Source organism: Cuculus canorus, chromosome 4 (genome assembly GCF_017976375.1).
Source record: "Cuculus canorus isolate bCucCan1 chromosome 4, bCucCan1.pri, whole genome shotgun sequence".
NCBI classification, from domain to species: domain Eukaryota; kingdom Metazoa; phylum Chordata; class Aves; order Cuculiformes; family Cuculidae; genus Cuculus; species Cuculus canorus.
In genome coordinates this window covers 76,629,864-76,651,367 of record NC_071404.1, presented here as the reverse complement: position 1 = coordinate 76,651,367, position 21,504 = coordinate 76,629,864, and the positions used below count along the sequence as shown (strand labels likewise).

Below are 21,504 nucleotides of genomic sequence, written 5' to 3'. Positions count from 1 at the left end.
AAAAAACCCTTTTTTTTAAAGCACCATGTTATTAAAGTAAGTGTGAGTAACATGACAGTACAATACCTAGATGGGGGAAACGGAAATAAAAAGAGCATCTGTGAAGTTACAGAACAAATTTAAAAAAAAAAAAAATTGATTTTAGTTTTTTAAAGAATAAAATAAGGTTAAAATGAGTGTCTGGACAGAACAAAAGAGAATAATGAAAAAAACACTGGCATCTGAACAGAATAAAAATTAAAATGGTGACATAAAAAAAAAGCAAACCCAAAACACAAACAAAAACATAAACTGTGTAAAGAGTTATAAAGCACTGACTTATGCATTTTTAACCTACTACTACTATTACTGGAACTAGTATTTTAGTTAATAAGCAGTAACTTTATATTCTTCATTCCAAAACATCACAGCAAATGGTGTTTTGGGAAATGAAAAGTCAAAGGTAAATGTGAAACATGTCAGAAGTAACACAGAAAAGCATAAAAGCTATTTATTTTAAATGAGGAAAAATAGTGTTCTCTCTTCAGATTCATTAGGAGTTTCTGTATTTAATGGACTAATGAAATACAGCCACACAACTCACGTCACTGCTTCTCCAAATGTTGCAAGCTTAAAATCCTACCTTTCACATCCTCATCTTCGATGGTTGTATTCGAACTCTCTGTGGATTCCTGTTGAGAAGTAAATATAAGTAGAATGTATAAAAACAAGCTGAGTCTTATCCGCGGACCTTTCAAAGTCACCGTTAGTCACAGATATCATGCAAAGCCTCGAAGCAGGGTGGGATGTAAATCACAAACAAATGGTCACACACTGATTAAGACATTTCCATCTGAAACTGATGTCAAACATGGCCATTCTCTACAGTAGGGAACAAGTACATTTCCTGCTGTCTGATGCTTTGACTACACAGGAATGTAAAGGGAACTTTTTTTCTTTAACATCCAACTGTACAAAGTTATATGAATTATCTCAGCCAAGGAGGAGAACTTGCCGTTTTAAGCTTAGTGATCAAACCAACTGTGCAAAATAAGTCATTCCGTTCCAACTTTTAAGTACACAGACTTCTGCACGCCACAATTTACAGCTGTTTTTCTGCTCACAGAACTTACGTATGTGTATTAAAACAAAGTCTCCCAGTAATTTTAAGGACATTGGATCGGATTCTGTCATTTTTATACTGTTTTTTTTGATTAAAAAAATTGTGAAAGAGATGTAGAATCGATAAATACATGGTAAGACTTTGACAAACTAAGGTCTCCTGGGAGCAGCATTCCTCAAGCAACCAGTCCTGTAGAGGAATGACTCATCTATCAGACAGTTTACACGTAAGCCACCACACTGTTAAAAAGGCAAGGATACTGTATCTCTGTCTTTCATGAATGACCAGGAACATGAAATATTATGGGCAAATTCAACAGGGCACTGCCAAATTTGATACGTGCACAGTTTTAGAAAGCCTAAAAATTTTTAGAGTTGATTTTTTTAATCTGTATAGTTTGTCAAAAAGTAGAATCAATATATTTTTTTAAATTTACAGCTCAATAGCTGAAAGGATTAACTGGCCTATTTTTATCTGAGAGAGAGAAGATAGGACTGGTATGGTATTTAACTCTTAAAAGGATTTTACAATTAAATAATACAAGCTAAATTTGACAGTGCCCTTTATTTACTATATCCTCACAAGGCTGAGCTGAAGGAATGTTCAAAATGGTTAATGCATTACTCGGACCTTAAAAAGACAAAACGTATGTGCATCCATAAATAAAACTACATGAATTAATTCACACACAAACAAAAACTGAACAAGTCACCATGCTGTTCCTGAACTGGCTGGTGTTAGACGTTTCACTCTACAGATGTATCATGCTCTATCACTTGAAATATTAGATAAAGTACTTATCAGTAAACGAAACCCCCACACAAATACCAGTTATAAACACCATGCACAAGCTCACACGGCAGATGCAGCCTGCAATATTGACGCATCCACTCCAGTTGCCATACTACAACGATCAGTCTTTCAGACAAATTGAGGAGTAACTCTCCGCATTAAGGGCTTTGCTTCTCTGTTGTGACCTTTTGGGACATTGAGTATCTTAATTGCTATAATTGTATAATGGAGTCAAGTAGATGTAGTCACGCCAATATTTTATCTGGGTTTTCTGGTCTCTAGTGGACTTCAGCGATAAAGATTAGGCTCGTGTTCAAACACAGGCTGTGGCCTGTGAGTTTAAACTTGGGGAGCTGAAAAAGCAGTGACGTGAAAATAAAAGCTCTGTGTTTGACAGATGGAAGGTACATGAAAGAATGGGATTGACAAGCACAAGAACACCATCAGCACTTTCATGCCTGAGAAACGGCTGCATGCATTATTTTTTCACTCAGATTCCATACTCCTCTTATAAAATAACCAAAAGTAGTTAGGACTAGATAAATGAAATGGCAATTTTTTTAATCAACACGATAAACAGTGACATTTTTGTTGAAGAGTAAATTCTTTCCAAGAAACCTAGGAACACGTGTTATATGTAAATGATGATATTTCCTGGCCCTTCTCAAGTCCATGCATGAAAAAAAGCAAAACAAAACACGTTTTAGGAATCAGCTGCCAAACGCAAACACCACAATACGCAAGAAAAGGAGCATAAAGAAAATTTATAAAAATCAAAAGACCTCTTTATCCCTTGAAATGTTGAAGGTTTTTTTGACATTATGGAAGAAAACCAAAGTCCCGTGTGAAAGACACATCACAACACGGTGTATAAGCATGCCAAGAAACAGATGGGATAAACTGACATGACATCTTTATCTAAGGTGACAACTGCACACAAAACTTGCCAGTGTAATCTCACCATGCTTTGGGAGCAGCCTCCTTTGGTTTTACTGAGACTGCAGCACTTTGGGCTGAAATGAGAAAGACCCTGTGCTCCCCGAGCCTGGCTACATGGGATAATGAACTCTTGCCAACTGCTACCAACTCCTCTGAGAGCTTCAGAGGCTCAGCAACCAGCGCGAGGCCCACAGCAGATGAACACAGATGAAAAGAGGCTCAAGAGACACCACGTGAAACAAAATGAGTTTTTCCTTGATAAATTCCTGGAATGGCCCTATTTTGCTGTGGAACAGTGGATGAAATGTGTGGTGCGGAAAAGCAAGATGGAGTCGATTCTTTCTGAATACCTTATTTCCATCAGGGTTGTGGATTACTGTAGTTTGGGGCTCCTGAGCGAGAACAAAATAAAGAGAAAAAGAGTTCCCATTGGTAAATACATTCTCATTAGTGTGAGGGAGTGCAAGAAGAGCCAGCTCACAAATGCTGAACACTGACAAGAGCTAAAACAAACGTTAACTGTTGCCAGAGGGTGAGACTGGATATCTCCAATACAGATTTCCTCAACAGCAAGCCAGCAAAAAAAGACCATCTCACCTAATGCAGCAGCATGCAGAGACCTTATTCATGACCAATGCACGCAGGGCTTTGAAGCACTGGAGACCCACAGAGGCTCTCTTTTGCACAAGGGCATACTAAATCTTTGTGCATTTTCCTGTCTGAGCCAGGCCAGACAAGAAGGCCAGAAACCATTTCTTTTCTTTAAGCATGTTTGCTTGTATCAGTAGGAAGTGACCAAATATAAAAATAGAGATGAATTGATAAGGATTAAGGACAACGTAAACACCATGTTTTGGAAGATGTAGATTACTTCAAATTGCTGCCCTGGCAGGGCAGCATGAAAGTAAGTGAGAGAGATCTTTGCGTCATTTTAAAGTGTAATTTCCTCAAATCCATCTCCCTTAAAAAAAGATGAAATTATCTTGGAAATAGTAGTCAGCCCGGGCTGTTGCGGCTGGCTCCATCTGGGAACAGACTGCCATACACTCATGCAAGAAACCTGTTAACTGGTCTATGGAAATGACTTTGCCAATGTATGCACCAGGGCCAGTCACACAAAAAAAAAAATGGGAAGAGGAAATATCTCTCCCAATGTGCACAAATCATCCACGTTTTCAAAGCTATGTATGCAGACGTATGGGAAGTGATACTCACAATAGGCGCTCAGGCACTGGCACTTAGGTTTGTGAGCCTGTGATACATGTATGCTTAAGAAACAGCAGCTACTAATAAAAGCAATACTGCAAAAGAAGTATTAATGGAGAGCACTGGCGATTAGGAATATGTTCCCAGCAGAGCTCATTAATGAGTAAGGCCTTCTGCAGATTTAAATGCAAGAGAAAGAAGCAAAAATGTTTAGCACTAGAAGCCTCTCAATCCCAGTGAAGACTTGCAAAGTCCTGCTGAGCTTTAGGAAATATGGAATGGAAATCTGAATAAGGTCTATGTTACGGTTGCCTAGCAATAATCCTGTTAGCTCTCCTTGGTACCAATACTTACACTAAGACAAAGCATAGACAATAACAGCGCTTTTTTGTTTGTTTGTTTGTGCAAAAGGTTAGCATTAAAAAGATGGAAACAGTCATCAGGCAAAGAGCCAAGAGCAACATAAAGTGCATTCTACTCACTTTCTGGCACAACATGCACAAATTCCACTATGGTTACAAATGCTATGACTCTACTGCATCCAGCTGCCATTAACAGTTTCTATTAATAAACACATTCTATTGGACTTCCTCACGAAAAAAAGAAAAAGCATACTTCAAATAAAATTTTTTTCCCAAAACCTGTTTTTTAGAAAGCAAACAGAGTAAATGCATGAAAAAGCAAAAAAAAGAAAAAAAAGAGGAGGAACAAACAGAAGACAGTCAAAAACTTCAAGATAGCATGAGAAGGAAGATTCCAGGTATACCAGCGCTGGGGTAGGAATATTTTCCTTGGGGCTGGTTACCACGTTGGTTTTGTTGTTTATCTGTAGGTATGCAGAAAACAGAAACAGACAGGCCTTAGAACTCGCGGTCGGCACTGTATCTATATCGCTCTGAATAGAACATCTATATACAGATACAGATATCTCTATATAGATATAGATATGGAAATAAAGAATCACAGAAAGATGAACTTATGAACTTGAAAGAACACTAACAATAGAGGCGGTAGCTAGCAGCAGCTCCTCCAGCCAGGCTAGCTACGGTTTGTAGATGCACTATGCGCAGGTCTAGATAAGGTATAGGTGACTTCAGCTGTAACACTTAGAGAACAGAGAGCTTTTGGAGCCGCTAACCACACACAAGAAGAATAAGGAATTAATATGGGATTGAAGAAAGTCCTAAATAGCCATTCCTTCTCTTGACATGCAACAGTATTAAATAATGGCACCCAGTTGTTCTTTATTTCTAATTACCTATCACTACCCTAACTAATATTTGATTGTTCCCAGCTCTCCAAGAATCTATAGATTTGGTCTAGTGGCTCCTGGGAACAGATTTGAACAAATATAATTGATTAAAGATCTGATTAAACACAACAGATGCTAGAAACTGGTGTTCTTTTAGCTTTTTCTTTTTTTAATTTAGACAAAAATAATTGTCGGCTGTGGTTTTCTGCAGCCTAAAGAGCCTTGCAGTAACTGTGCATCAGCCTTTCAATTTAGGTATTATAACCTGAAATTGGAAGGTTACACACCATACTGCTTGTAGTCTTACCCCCTAAATCAGTACACAGCTACTTAATTTTACATGTAGGTCATTATGTTAATTCTTCAGCTTAGCAGAGCATTTCAGTTCACAGGACTTCTGGCTTTTACTTATAAAAAATTTTAGTTCAAATTAAGCTGTTTAGCAATAAGTTTAAAATACCTGATTCTTTAAATCCATTTTTAAGATTCAGCTTCCATAAATAACATGGTATGAAAAGAACAGAAATGTTAAAAATTATGTACTGAGCCACTTTTTACATGCACTAAGAAGCGAGATTAAAGTATAGTAAAACTAGTTTGAAAACAATGTCATTTTTTTCCTTTAAAATAATTAGGAAAAAAAATTTTACGTACATTTTGGTCATGTATGTAATTTTAACACGTCCAAAGCAGCATGCACAGCTGGATGTATAGCTAGGTATTTTCTGGAAAGACTTTGATCCAAAACTATTCAAGTTCTACTGAACCTTCTAGTCACAGCACTTGACAATAAATGCACAAAACAAAGGAGAAACGTCCAGAATTGTTTCATTAATCGAATTTTGAAAAAAATGCACTTGATTTCTTCATTTGAAGAAACAAACTAGCATTTTGGGGGGCAAATTTTTTCTTCTAAAAGAGAAGCCTTCCTAAACCCATTAGAAAATGGTGATATGCTAAGTAACATAAAAAGCATAAGGGAAAAAGAAATCCCAGAACAGCGGGCCCAACTGAGATGTGTATGAAACATCTGACTTCTGATTTAACCTTTCAGACAACTCTCAGATGAAGAATTTGGCTTCTCAGCAGGCAGGCTAACAGTTAAGTTTTGTTTGTGCCAAGGCTTTGCTAAGTTCCAGCCTTCAGAAGTCAGCACTGCTGGGGAAATTCAGGGAACTTCATGCCCTTGGCAGATTTTGATGATTATGTTATTGGTAGAGGTGTGGCAGCTGACTTGTTGACTGCAGGAACTGACCCTGAATCTCATGTAGGTTTACAGAAATATCAACAGGATTTGCATTAATTAATTACAGACTGCCAATTTCCTTATCTTAACCAGCATTTAACTGGTTTTGAAGAAGATAAAGCAGTCTCATTAGTTAACATTAGGGAACATTATTTCAACACTAGAAGTTATTTAGTAATATTTGTGTTAGAAACTATTCTCCCACGTAAAATAAAAATAGTTTGATTTAAAATCAAAGTTCTCAGTGCTCTACAGCAGGAGGGGTGAAACAATTTTTGTTTTTAAAAATGGTCCTTGTACAGAAATTGTCATTAAGAAACAATATTAGTCATGATTGAGTTTCAAGTGCTTAGTTTACGACTCAACTTGGCCTAGTTATTATCAAATAAATTTCATTTATCTATTCGCAATTACAGCCATAAGTCTTGCCTGAATTCAAGACAGGGAATGAATAAATACCTTTGGGCATAAAGTAATCTGTGGGGAGACATAAGCACTAGCAAATATTTTATATTGCTACTAATTTGCATTGATATTTACGGGACTGTAAGATGGGCAAAACCTGAACTCCATACTTGGGGCAAAACTATTAAAAAAACCCCAACCACTTCAGTAAATCAAAGGAGAGTTGTGGAATAGTGAGAACACGTACAACGCTGCTTGACAGCACTCTCAATCTTCCAAAATAGGGGGAAAATCACATATCAAGTTGTATAACTACAAGTTTATATTTTTTTTGATGGTGTAGTCATCAAGAGCCTATGAATGAAAAGGCCTCAACAAAAGGCAGACAGTCATAAAGTGAAAACACGAGGAAAGAAATGAGGATTCCACCAGATTTCATACAGCCCTATTCAGTAGTAGCTCAATACGAAAAATAAAGTGATATGCCAAACGAATGCTTGTTGTTGAATACATAATGAAAACGGGTTAATCAAATTTCAATTCCAATTTTGCCTGAGTAAGGAGAGCAGGCTTGGGTCCATACTCCCTCGGTGAAAGTCCTATCAAAATAAACAATATCCATTACAGCTACTGCTGAAAACTGCAGGAAATATACCCCAAAGTTCTTAATAAGGTATCAAGAATACAGCATTCATTAGTAAAAGCAGGTCATGTAATTCAAAATACAGTTGTTTCTTCTGTGTAAACAGAACTTGGTTAAACCCTTTGAAATTTAGAGATGAAACAGCAATAAGCCTGTATGCTTTCTCTCTCTCACAGAACGTGTAAGTGTGCTTTTAATAATATTAGGAACATACATGGGTATTTTGCAGACATTTTTAACAGCAAAAGGAAATAATTTCAAAAAGGTAGAAGATTTCCATATGAAACAGTTATTCTGAAGTTGAATTATGCTTATGTAGTGTTGTCCTATTTGGTAAGAAGAGGGAAAACTTTTACACTAATAGCCCCTCTCTCGGTCTGACAGCAGAGCAGGGCAGACACACGCAAACACTCCCATGAGCTGGGCATGCCTGCAGAATCATTATTGGTCTTTTTTCAATATAATACAAAAATATTTTAAGAAACAAAACCTGTATCTTGGGACTTCATCTTTGCCGTGGTACCTCTGTAACAAAAAGCTAAAGCACACTTCACGTTTGGGATACGAGAAACCTCCCCACTATACCTCTTTGGTGATCCTCACTTGGACGCCGCTATGGCTGATCCTCTGTCACTGAAATTCCATGTTTGCCCAAAGAACAGACTATCTGCCTGTGTAATTACGCCTGACCAGCAGTTTTCGCTTTTCAAGGAGAGTTGTACACCCCAGTGAAAAGTGTGGATGAGGGATATTTGCCTTCTTCCTACAAGCAGCAGCAACAGAAGCTGGCTAGGACATCACAGCTGATCATCACGAACATCAAAAGTCAGATTCAAAACCACAATGAACAGGAATAAACTAAGTTGCCATGGCAGCCTGAGGAGGAAAAGAAGTTACTGAGACTGACTGTCAGTCGGCAAGTGGTGTGACAAAGCCCTAAGCTGTGAAGGATGTTAGCTCGGAAACTGTAGTAAGGAAAAGCTGTGAAATTGGTTTTTAAGTCCTGGCTCAATTAAAGCATGGCTCAATTAAAGCAATACTATTTCATAGTGCAATGTGGTTGGTGTTACATTTTACGATATTTAATACTATTAGCTTTTAAGTAAGGAAGTTTTAAAAATTAATAGGTGGCTGTGACAAGAGCACTACTTTGTTACTATTTTTATTTACTAAGGACAGCTGCATTGGCCAATGTTACATCTACTTTTTTTGTTTTGGTATGTCCCCGGGTTTAAAAAGAAACAACAACTTGCTTGAAAGAACTGCAGAACAATCCACTGTGGATGGCATACAGGAACTGCAGGCTTAAAATTCACAAGGTTGTACTTAAAAGTCTTGCAGCGTCTCACAGTATGGTAACAAAACTAAATGCATCTGTTTGATTTCTAAGTGTGAACGTTTCACAGGAGGAAAAAAATCTGTCGATAAAGATCCTCACCATCATCTGAACACTCGAACTGGACTTCCTTTTCTGAATTGACCAGTCAGAGAGAAAGGAAAAGAAGAGAATGTGACTGGTTGGATTTGAAGCATCAATGCATGGAGTACAGTATATTGCTGTTTTGGCTTTTTGTTTGTTTTTAAGAGAAAGACAGCTTAAGCTGTAGGAAGGGGTGGAAAAATACTATGGGATATATAGTATCTCAATAACAGAAATGACAAAAGTAAGACTTCCCCAGATGTAAATTTACTCCCTTTGCTCCACATGACCATGCAGACAAACAGCAGATACAAAGTGTGCTAAAAACTGAAGTACCAAATCCCAACAAGTGTAATTTAGGCAAAATTTTGGCAACAATTATTTCAAATATTATAATAAAAATTGAGATATAACCAATACCAATGGAGACCTGTAGGAGGAATGATATTTATAAAGGAAAAGTTGGTCAGATGGAGTACATAAAATTGATGTATTCCACAATGAAAGACATTAAGGGTTTTCCACAGGAATGACAGAATAATATTGAATGTGTGCTTCTCCACTTAACTATGGTATCTGCTACTTGGCAGTGAGAAGCACTAAAATGACAGCGTGCTCACTTCATTTTAAGTCAGTCTCAGGATTTTTTTGATAGAAAAGATGTGCATATGTGGGAGAACAGCAACAAATATACTAGGAGCCTGGTATTTAAGTAGACAATGTTTTGTTAAAGTAAAGAGTTAAGATTAAATAGGAAATGAAAATTCAGGTCAAAGACACGCTTCTGAATAAACACACAGAGCACAGGAGAACATCTTTTGAATAGTATAACAAAAGCTTGAGGCACTTATTTTAGTCTTCAGGAGTTCTCTGAGAAAAGAAATAAAATATTTTTCATTGCTCAGTGATATACATATATTTTTTTCTGGCTGTTTTTTGAATGATTTTACCCAGAACGTTCATTTGTGAAGCATCTCTCCTCCTGCAGGATCTGGTGACATGAGAACAGGAGTTCTAAATCATGTATGAAAGCTGCCAAAATGTTCCCTTCTTAGCAAGGTCTATTAGTCAGGATGAGCTGATTTGTTGAGATAGTAAACCCCTCAAGTTCTGCCAAATATAGCAAGTACATCTGGCAGAACACACCTCATGTGGAGCCAAGCCTACCAGTGAACTTTTGGTCTTCTATGAAATCTAATGAAAAGTGAAGGGGAAACTTGGAGGCAACGAGCTGCAGATAAACACTGGTACTTTAAAGCCAACTTGCCCATCACCAAACCATTATTTACATTTATAAGCTAATTAATAATATTGAGTCATTAATTACATAGTCATCCTTCATTAAAACAGCAAGAAAAGCATTTTCTCTAGTAGTTTTCTATCTTCTGCTTATTAAAATGCTTTTTTTCCAAATATTTCTTTTATTCCCTTTTTTAAGCTTCACCTACTAACTTTAATCACCTCAAATAAATGGTTAGAAGTACTTAATAACAAATTCTATAAAGGAGAGAAATAACAATAATCAATTCTAAAAACTGACAGAGGTTACAGAGTTGTAGGGACGAATAAAATGTATTTTAAAGCATGTGTTTAACCTACCTTAACTCCATCCGGCTTTTTCAGTAAACTCTTGGCTGCTGTAAAAGGAGATAAACAATTTGAGTTACCTTTGAGGTCAACCAGCTGCGCAGCAAAACCCCCACTGCCTCCCAGCTGCAGATATGTTCTCAGCTTTTATTTCCTCCTTCTGTTGCTCTCAGTATAAGAAACAAAATATTTAAGAAACTACAAATACTTAAGAAGGTTCCTTCCAACCCAAACCATTCTATGATTCTATGATACATCCACCTTCCCACTGATTAAACCTGTGGCTTAATTCTACTTATATAAGGAGAGACGTCCTTGGGTGGCACAGAGGAAACAGAAGCAGGGTGAGCGTAAAAGCAGCAGCTTGGATACATTTGATTTTTCAACTGCAGTGTGTTTACAATTGTTGATAGGGAAGTTTGATATGAGTATAAGAAGTACTGTTCTGATGGCAGGGACTATGACCAGATGTTTGTAGAGCCCACTGGTATCTTACTGATGTTATTAATAAGACAATGACATAAAAGTGACCAACATCAGACTGACAAGGTGCCTAAAGAGCACAGTGAGGTACAAAACTATCTGTTCCACCTAACAAAAGTAAACTGGGTTTTCAAAAAATGCACCTATAAGCAATGGTTTTTCGGAGATTTCCCACCATCAGTCACCTTGCGTGAAAGGTCAGAGAAGTTGCAAATGAGAAAGGATGGATAATCTGCTAGCAAAGCAGTGTTTTGGAGAGTTAATAACAACAAACAGCAAGCTCTCCTTCAACTTCTAATAAAGAAAACTGCACACTGATCAAATTTATTCAAAGCCGTGGGGATGCTGGGCAAAACTTCACTTGCCATAATGTGTTAGGCTTTAAATTCCACCACTTAAAACTGGCATCAAGAACGGGGCCAAATCATTCCTAATTAGTGAATCTGGACGGCTGTTGGGCAAACAAATGCACCGTAGCTCTGAACCTGAAAACATTTACAGAAGGAATACAGGCTGGGTGACCCACCAAGTTCAAATAAACTCTTTGCCAAAGTGTAAATGCTTCATGGCTCACTGCCTAAGATTTGCAGAATAATAAATTACAAGAGAAGCCTGGTGTTTTTGGTTTTATTCTTGTTTATGACCTAACCTTCCTACCTCGAAGAGTATCATGACTTAGGTTGTAAGGAAGTGCTGTTCTATATATGCTGTTTTGCTTAGAAGTGGGAAGCCTTTTGGAAAGGGAAATGCTGCACCTAACAGTCTGGCATCGTCGAAGGGAGACAGTCCTGACACAGAGCTCATATCAAGGCTGGCATCCTACTTTTTAAAACAAAACAAACCCAAACCAACTGGACCTCACAAGCCTCAGGTTGCTCAAACTAACTCAGGACATTAAATTATTGAGCGTCTGGTTTATACTTGAAGTTTTGTATTGGTGGCTTATTTTCCAGCTACGTCTGCATTAAGTGCTCATTTAGCTCCAGTTCAGAGCACAAAACGTGTAGGATCACCTGAGAAACTACAACAAAATTAACTAATGCCCATTATTGTGTTGTTTAAAACCAGAAAGTAAAGCCAGGTTAATGCTCATAATTTCATTACTATATCAGCCCTCCAAATGCAGTTTATTAATTATGGACATCAGCCAACACTACCATTAAAAATCACAAGGGCCATGATTCACAACTAAAGTGAACAACAATAATTTTGCTTGTATTATGCAACAAGACCATTACATGTTTTTATTTACAGGAATGTGTATTTTAATATTGAGAATAAATTGTTTGACATCTATTTTTGAGATCCTGTTGCAACATGTGCTAACAGGACATGACACAAGATGGTCTTAGATTTTACACTATCACAAACACTGTGGGTACTCCATTAACTCCAAAAATTCATCTAGGTAAAGTGAATGGGAGGAACTATTTCTAAACCCAGAAGTCCACTGCTTTTGAAGGCTTTTTTATGTCTTTAGCCCTTACAAAAACAAAAGGAAACAAAGTAATTCTTAGAGGCTGCTGCTCATAACAAACTAGGTGCTTCTGCTGAATGTGTGCATAAAGCTTCTGAGTTCTTTTAATGCTTAACAAACATTACATGTTATACATAAAGCATTAGAAGAAAGCAAGTAAAATGAAGACACCAGAAGCAAAAGCTACAATTACTGTGTGCATGGTGTTGCCAGCGTGTCCTTTAGAATGTGCCTAGTGTGGATTATTACATAGTATTTTATATCACAGGATATCTCCCATATTCAACCTCCTTTGTGGAGTTTAGCTTGGAATGTATTTTTAATAATATGTTGATGCATCTTTCTTTAAGCACAGACACTGCATACAAATCAAATATTTAAAGAATCTGCAGCAGCAAAGCAATTAGCGTATTCTAAATTAAGCCCACAATGAAAGATTTCTTGCAACTACAAGCGATAGCCATAAATAAAACCTAAGGTAGCAGTAGTAGGGCAGAAAGCAGACTGGAAAGAAATGGTGTTGTGACAACACGTAGAAATAAAAGTGATTCAGGACAAACAGCAATTTTGATTCAGAAGATAAAAAAGATGTTCCTTTCACGTGCTGAGGGTCTTACCTCACAAGAATAACACATTCCACATAAAAGGAAGAAAGAAAAAGGAAAATAAAACACTTTTATAACCACATCGTTATGGACAAATGACCTTCAAAAGCATGCTCTGCAATGAAATACAATGAGTAAACAACGTGAAAAAATAAAATGTCATCAAGGAAAAATATAGTTCATTATGGTGTAAAATGGAGATGATAGGTGAGAAAAAAAACCAAAACAAAGCTAAAACTCCTTTTTCATGCCAAAATATTACTTTTAAATTACTTCAGCATTTTTTGGTTCATGGAAGTTGAAATTGACCCTTACATATACAGACAGTGGTAGTTACGAAAGTGATGAGAAATTATGTATTTGTTTGATATTTAACAGTAATTCACTTTTATAAAATATGCAGCCTACAGCATTCCCACCTTTAAAATTAATTGGCAGCTATTGGCAATTCATTAGGCATTAACCCAGCATAGTTTACATAAATGTTGTCTGTGTTATATGTGTGTATTAAATATATGTGCTTAGCTAAGAAAGAAATCTTATTTCAAGTACTACGCAAATTGAACAAGCTGTTCACGGTTATGTAATTTATTTTGGATGATTCAGTGCTTATTATTATTCCAAGCATGCCCAAAGCACTATCATGTTTTTGTCAGTTAATTTATGTCACACTCCAATAGTTACATCACAGGGTAGGAGAAATGTAAAATTACTGAATTTTAAATCTGGTGTTCTTTTTCATGATGCACATGAAATGAAAATGAAAAATTCAGCACAGCATCGGAATTTTAGGAATACTACTATTGAGGACAATTCTAACCATCAACAGCAAACTTATTTTAGCTTTTTTTTTTTTTTTGCCTGGTACAAAGATCTATATCTCCAGGGCTATCAGTACAAAATCATTTCATAAGGAAGAAACATCTCCTGTTATATCAAGTCAGGCAAGAGAAGAAAAGGAAAAGGACTTGTTTTACTATGTTTCTTACTCCTTAGAAAAGCAACAAAGACTGAACATGTATTTTTTTTCAAATACAGGATGCAACAGAATACTGGAATGACATTTCAGGTATATAAAAATGAGTAAGTTTTCAAATGTTGTTTGGTGATAGTTATGCTCTTGGAGCTATAAGCATTATTCTCCACCAGAACAGACAGGAATATGCTGTCTGTCTCCTGACAGGTAATGCTAAAATACTGAACGGAAGGAACTCGCTTTCTACTGAAAAATTAAGACTGTCACTACAAGAGATTCTTATTTGGCCCAAAACAGTTTAAACTCTCATTTGCTTCAGCAAAGGAAACAACTTCCAATATATCATACTTAGATGCTCCTGAATAACAGAGAACTTTCTGTAATAATGAATCCTAATTAGATTCTAGTCATCACAGACATCAAAATATAAAGACCATATTGATCTGGAGCTCAATGAACATACCTGAGAAATTTCTGGTAGCCAGCATCGTTGTCAAAATGGCCCCCTGTGTACACACACATGTTCTCAAATTAGCATCACACTTGTGTACAATTCTGAATGTGAACACGACACAACAAAAAGGAAAACATGCGTAAATTACACCAATTACTAAACTGACCCTGAGAGAATGGATTGTCTGTGTGTTACCTATCATACGTGATGCCATGAGTGCACAAACTGTAATGTAACCTTAATTACACACCTATTGGCAATCCTGATAATCCAAATATTTACCAGTTGTGACTATGTAATGCACAAAGCGCGAGTGCTCACAGGCACTGTAATTATCAGCAAAATGTCCAGCTGAATATGAAACTGACTTCACTAACGTGCTTAGATTCTTTCTGAGGTAGGAAGTGGAATTTATTTGTAATATGTTAATACGTAATATGTTAAGTAATATGTAATTGCAATATGCAATTGTAGTATGCAAAGTTCACATCTGCAGAGTTATCATGTCTGGTAAACAGAAAACAAAGGATAAACTAAAAGAATACCTTCAGGATTTTCTTTCATCAAAATATTGTAATGTATATAAATGCAGGTAACTGTTATTATTTTGAATCCAACAAAATTATGCTATATTTTATTCACTTTCATGAACAGTTTAAGATCCACATGCCAAAAGCCAACCATCTATTAAATATTTCATTTCAGCGTAATAGTCAAGAAGAAAAATTGCTTAGACATGGAACACAAGCCAACAATCTTTTCTCTCTCCAAAACTAGCTACTCATCCTTGCACAAGTTTTCATTCTTACCTTTAGTTTTCTTCTTGCATTGAATTTCTTCAAGCAATCTACAGTCTCTTGTCTGTGCATCATAGAGGCAACAGTAGAACGTTGCTAAAAGGAGAAGAAAAGAACCCTTTTAATGCACCCAGCCATACATCCAGCATTTTATTTACTCTACAACGTATGTATTACAACCAACATTGTCCAAAACTTAGGCCTTTAATTTCTACCCTATCTGACTATCCCTTTGGGCAGGTTTATATACATTTTGGAAATTTCCACATCAACAAAACCAAACTCTCATTTTACCCAGCCCTTTCCATGTGTAAAGTCCTCTTGGAACAAAGAGGGACTAAGAAAAACCTGAAACCTTAGAACTTGGGTTATGTAGTATAAACATAATCGAAGTAATATACTGAATCATGACTTTGCAAAATACATTTTAAACCAAGAAGGAAACTTGTCCTTAGCATCAGTGATACCAGGTGAGATACAGCAGCAGGAAATAGGTCACAGAAAATTCAGCTGTACCTGCATTTCCCCTCTAACTCAGCTTTATTTCCATCACAATTTGAAAGGCAAGATAATGCCGCCTACTAGAATGAATAAGGAGTTGGGAACCAGCTATGTGTTTCACCGTAACTTTCAGAGTAACGGCCCAGAGCACCTGCAAAGTCAAAGTGTAGAATGTCCTGAGAATTGGAAGCATTCCTGGATCCAGTAACAGACAGGCAGCCTCTGCTACCCGCACATCCAAGCCCCTTCATTTCCTGCCTTTACACTGTGTGCTTATCATAATGGTTACAGGGAAATCAAGAAATTACCTAATTCAAAGTTACCTTCTTGTACATTTTTTTCACTGAGACTTTAAAACAATGGTCTAGTTTTGGCAATGAACTTCTGGACCATGAAGTCCAGGCAAAGGAGTTAATTTCTGCAAAAACCATATCCCAGGGTGAAACCTGGTTATATGATACTATTGACTGTACTTGCATAATTACAAGTCGACACTCCTCCAGTCACATAACTGCATGAATAAGGACAAAAATTGCCCTCCAAACACCTTCACTATGTACTGAAGTAAACTGTTAGCTGGTTTGTCTGCCAAATTTTCCTGTTAAACCTGTGGAAATTACTTACGCAGATCCATGGGTGCTTTAGTGCTTCTGATGCTGTGATACGTTTTGCTGGGTTGATGGTAAGCATTTTATTGATAAGGTCTTTTGCTTCAGGGGTCACTGTATCCCACTCTGGTGAGGGAAACTAAGAAAAAAAATGTGTTTGTGTGAATATTACCTTGTACAATCTTTGCACAATTTTACCCAAGGGTTTTTATTGATATTTCTGTAACATTAATTGCTAACAAAACTAACCAGTTTTAAAAGGGAAAAATGCAGTTTGCCATCAAGTTAGAATTAGACAGTTTTATAAATAATGTTCTTCTCCTTTGCTATTTTAACCTTTTATTTATTTGGTTCAAATGCACAGCACTTCTGTTTTTACAATAACATGATGCCAATTGAAATTCAAAATGACAGCAGACAGAATAACAAAACCCAGTCATCTGAGAGGCATGAGGTCAAACAGCATTTAAAACAGTCCTAGTTTCTCTTTTAATAAAGACAAAAATATCAGGCGTTATTATCCTAACTTTTATTAGCTTTCTTTCAATGTAAACCTTGTTGCTAACTGTATAGCTATGGTATATAGATGAAACTAGTTAGGGGTGTTAAGTTAACACCCCTATGCTCAGCAAAATATTTATACATGTGCTCAAAGCCTCTGCTCAAGTTCAAACAGAATGAAGAAAATGCCCTGCCTTAAACTTTGTTTTGTGAACAGGCCTTAACCTTGAAGATTTTGCGTTTTCCACCATTAAAAATATTTAGTCTTAGACGATAGGAATTTGATATAATCTAGGCACAGTGCATCACAAGTATGTGCTATGTACGTGCAATGCAGGTGCAGAGTTCACTGCATTTCCTCATTTCTTGCCCTTTGGGATGAAAATTCCCCACTCCCACCGTGTTACTGCAGGATTACTTGTCCACTGGGAAGAAGACTTGAGAGATTGTAAGTTTCTTTTCACTAAAAAACAATAGCAAAACAACTCCCCGTACAGTCTTCGCTGTTCAGGATGGGATTCAAGCAGGAACTTAAAAATTACAAGGTTGAATTATTGTAAGAAATAATTCTAATTAAACTTTCCACACCAGAAAACTGCCAGTTAGAGATACAATTATCAATAATTGAACAGAAAGAGTATGGTACGTACATCATAAGCACCAGCCTTGATCTGCTGGTAAAGCCTGTGCTGGTCTTCATCCCAGAAAGGAGGATATCCCACCAGGAGGATATACAGAATGACACCTGCAGAAAAGTCACGGTAGTATTAAGGGATTCCAAAAATCATACCCCCGAAATCTTCATTTTGTGCCTTACAAACAGGTAAAACAAATAGCTCCATAGTATTATCTCAGCTACTGAAAAATACATCAAAACATCATCAAAACAACCAAACAAGTGTGGGTAGAAGGAAAATAAGGAACCTGCCAGTTGCTCTCTGGTAGGTAGCTGCCACTTGTCAGTACTTTAAACTACTATTTCAAGAACTGGAGAGTAAAGTAAATGTACTATACTCCAGTCCACGAAACACTTAAATTCACAATTTAAAACCACAGTTCTTGCATCAAAAAGTTCTAGTAGTCAAATTAGATTTTGGGCTGCTTGTGAACAAAATCTAGAAGTCCAGCTCACTGTATGAACTATTTCTAACTAGTCAGGCATCATGCACCTGCAGCTTTTCTTTTACTACCCTGTTAAAGTGTCTTGTGCAGACATGGCCAAGAATGCCATGATTACACACCTTCACAAATTATTTTTGAAAAACATGAAGCTGGTAGAATAACAAAAAATCCAACGAGCCTTTCTAAAAATTAATATTGAATTTTATTTAATACATATTATCTGATAGAGAATAGAATGTATTCTGCACATCATCTCTCTCTCTCAAAATACTTTACGGTGGACTGAACATTGTCTTTCAGAATAATTTCTTACCACATGCCCACATATCCACAGGTTTTCCATAAGGATCTTTCCGTAACACCTCTGGAGAAAGGTATCCTGGAGTACCAGCAAAGCCTGTCAAAAGGCAAGGCAACTGCTCTCAGAAGCTGCACGTGCTCAGTAAAAATTAAGTGATCCTCATCTCAGCCCACAAGACCCAGAATATTATTTCCCAAGCCATGGACCACCAATCGCTTGATTTTGAACCTAGTAAACTAAACTTCATATGTTCTTCATTCTTTATTCATTACCAGCAATGCTGCTTCCTCCTAGGAGAAATACAAAATGTAGGTACAATGTAAACTTTTCTTAGAACATTGTAAATGATAAAAACTTAATGGCCAATAACATTTGGTACCATTTCCATTAGTATGTCTGTTCTTTCAAGCATTTTTGCCTAAAAGAAACTCTTGGACATTCTGGAAAGGTGAGAATTTGGTGGCTTTGATGAAGAACAACATATCACTTTTGAAATACCACACTGGATTCCACAAAACTTATGAGGCACGGTGATAATGAATAAATAGGGCACAGTTATAGAAGAAGGAAGCCTTTGCCCTGCAACTGGCAATCATTTTGGAGTGGGAGGAGGAAATGAAGGAACACATTCTGTATGTTCTATCGAGAACATAGCTAAAATATTTTCATGAAAAATAAGCTTGTTCTTTGCAGTCTCCTGATATGAGAGCTATGAATAGTTAAGAGTACTATCATACAGGAAACACATCATAAGCTTCTTTGAGAAGCTGAAAAACATATATGCTAAGTAGCTGTAAACAGAGTGATGCTTTGTATCTCTTCTTGGCTGTAGTGCTCCACATTAATATTTTTCTTCATTTTAAAGGGGAAGTAAAGTTGTCTCGCCTTTCAAACTTAACATAGTTCCATAAACATTACTATTGATCACTTTCTAAACTTTAAAGCAAAAATAAAGACACCACTTAGCTAACTATTTTTTTTTTCAGCAAAAAAGGAAAAACACAGTGAAATTGTTACCTGACATTTATCAGGTACTTGTATAACTGGTCAGAGGAATCTCGATATGAGTGTGTACTTCTCAGAAAACTACCACTAGTAGTAGTAATTACTTTAAAACAACTTGCAAAGCTGGAAACTGTGACTGGAGAGTGTCTAGAAAAGACCGCATCAGCTCGTACTCCTATCATTGTACGATACGCTGCCCAGGGCAGTGGTGGAGTCTCCTTTCCTGGAGGGGTTCAGAAAACGTGTAGATGTGGCACTGCAGGACACGGTTTATCAGGCACGGTGTGGTTGGGCTGACGGTTGGACTGGATGAGCTTAGAGGTCTTCTCCAACCTCAGCAATTCTATGATTCTAAATTTAATGTAACTAGCAGATTCATTCAGTGAAGCTACTCAAATGAGTTCAGTGGTGCACAGTTAAGTCCCAGTTGCAGGATGGACTTGAGATGCAACCAGAACTAACTCTAGCTTGCAGTGAGTTAAAACTGCCGCCCAGGGCAATGAGTCACTTGCCTGGGTGAGTCAGCTGAGCCTGCCTGGCCTGGGGTTCCAACTAAAACCTGTGACACTTTCTATGAACAGGCGAGAAACAGGTTTGTTTTACAAACACACAAGCCAGGAAAGTGTATCCAAACACACAGAGCACAGGCCAGTTTCCTGTTGAGGCACAGCAATGGCTTAAGCAGAAAAGAGACTATCGCACCAGTAGGACTACACCCAAAAAAAAAGGGGGAAAAAGCGAAAAAAGGGAAAAAAAGAGAGAACACCATACTGATGCAGAGCTATAATTAGAATCAGAGCACACCATGAGTCACTAAGTGCTGCAGAATCCAGTGGAAAGCAGAAAAATCTTATGGAAGGAAGTAAGAAAAAGTTCAAAATGTTGAGCACATCTGAATTCACCGTTTGCTGTGTTACAGCAGTCATAAAGACGACAGAAGGCACTCAGACCACTGGGAAAGGTTCTGCAGAGGAAGTTCTAGAAAACGTACAGAACCCACTAGTCTTATTGACTACCACAAATTAAAGAAGAATAATAGATTAAGAACTACATTAGACTCCTCTCTCCCTACTGCCTTGCTGCCAGCTTACCTCTTCTTTATATATAAATCCTGAAGACATTCTGTGCGTTATCCTTTCCACCAAGCTCAGCACAGCAGTCCTCACGATGTTACAAGTCTTAAATCAAGCGCTTCACAAGAACCAAAGGACCAAAAACTAAAGTGCAAGATTTTACAGCCTCCTGTGACTCATCTGCATCCAGACAGATGTTATTACCTAGAGAAAATATCCTTGCAGTCAAGTTCATTCTGCTGATTTTTTTTCTTGGGATGCTTCCTGTTTACCTGATGTTTCTGTCATCACAACAAATCACCTGTGTTTTGTCTTATTTCTATTCCTCTCCTTTTGTACTAGTCGATTTGTTAATGTGCAAGAGCAATCTCCTCTGTCTTTTGTGGATTACTGAAATCCATTTATACCAAGGCTGGGATTTAAAACAACAGGCTAGCTTATAAAGCTACCAGCGTATGTCCAACAGTTCTGCCTGTGCAGCCACACGCAGTTATATCCTAGATTTCAAACACTTCAATCTCTCAGCACACTGCCTGCACAAAATCCAATGTGCTTTTATTCTGAGCTTTGACAGCAAGCTCACAATCACTTTGTTTTAAACCACACTTTCTGGCTGCTGTGAGAGAGACTATGTAGCAGCTATAAATATTTTATTCTGTACTTTTTCCTCCTGGGATTTACAATAAATTTTGTCTTGTGCTTCATATCTGTTCCAAGAACGTGGCATGCAAGACAGACATGTTGTGGTTGTACGTGTCCTACTATTTAAAATGACCAGCATTAAATCTTTTTCACCAATTTCCTTTTGGCATCTGTTAACTGTAACAAACAACTGCAATTAGCATTTTCTTTTTTAAATTAACAAAAAAAAAAAAGGAATACTTTTGTGGAACTGGAGAGAACTATGTAGTACCTAACTCACTTCCCCCATCAATCATCCCATAACCTGAAGTGAAGCATTGTACAGGGCACAAAGTATATTCCCAGTATAAATTCTGTATTTACATGG

At 37.1% G+C, this 21,504-nt stretch overlaps 1 protein-coding gene across 23 annotated transcripts in view; it reads right to left on the bottom strand.

Annotated features, from left to right (window-relative positions):
- The window catches only part of CAMK2D (calcium/calmodulin dependent protein kinase II delta), a 137,985-nt gene that overhangs the window by 23,570 nt on the left and 92,911 nt on the right, over positions 1-21,504 (bottom strand). For 4 of the 23 annotated variants that reach the window (XM_054065939.1, XM_054065918.1, XM_054065916.1 and 1 more), the window contains 10 exons: positions 18,430-18,513; positions 17,645-17,739; positions 16,510-16,632; positions 15,397-15,480; positions 14,597-14,639; positions 10,605-10,642; positions 9,024-9,056; positions 4,806-4,865; positions 3,184-3,225; positions 623-671 (listed from right to left, as the gene is read on the bottom strand). In XM_054065939.1, coding sequence (XP_053921914.1) covers positions 623-671; positions 3,184-3,225; positions 4,806-4,865; positions 9,024-9,056; positions 10,605-10,642; positions 14,597-14,639; positions 15,397-15,480; positions 16,510-16,632; positions 17,645-17,739; positions 18,430-18,513 — 651 coding nt within the window. The remainder of the gene's footprint in view (positions 1-622; positions 672-3,183; positions 3,226-4,805; positions 4,866-9,023; positions 9,057-10,604; positions 10,643-14,596; positions 14,640-15,396; positions 15,481-16,509; positions 16,633-17,644; positions 17,740-18,429; positions 18,514-21,504) is intronic. The other 19 variants (XM_054065924.1, XM_054065925.1, XM_054065919.1 and 16 more) reach the window with 11 other exon arrangements.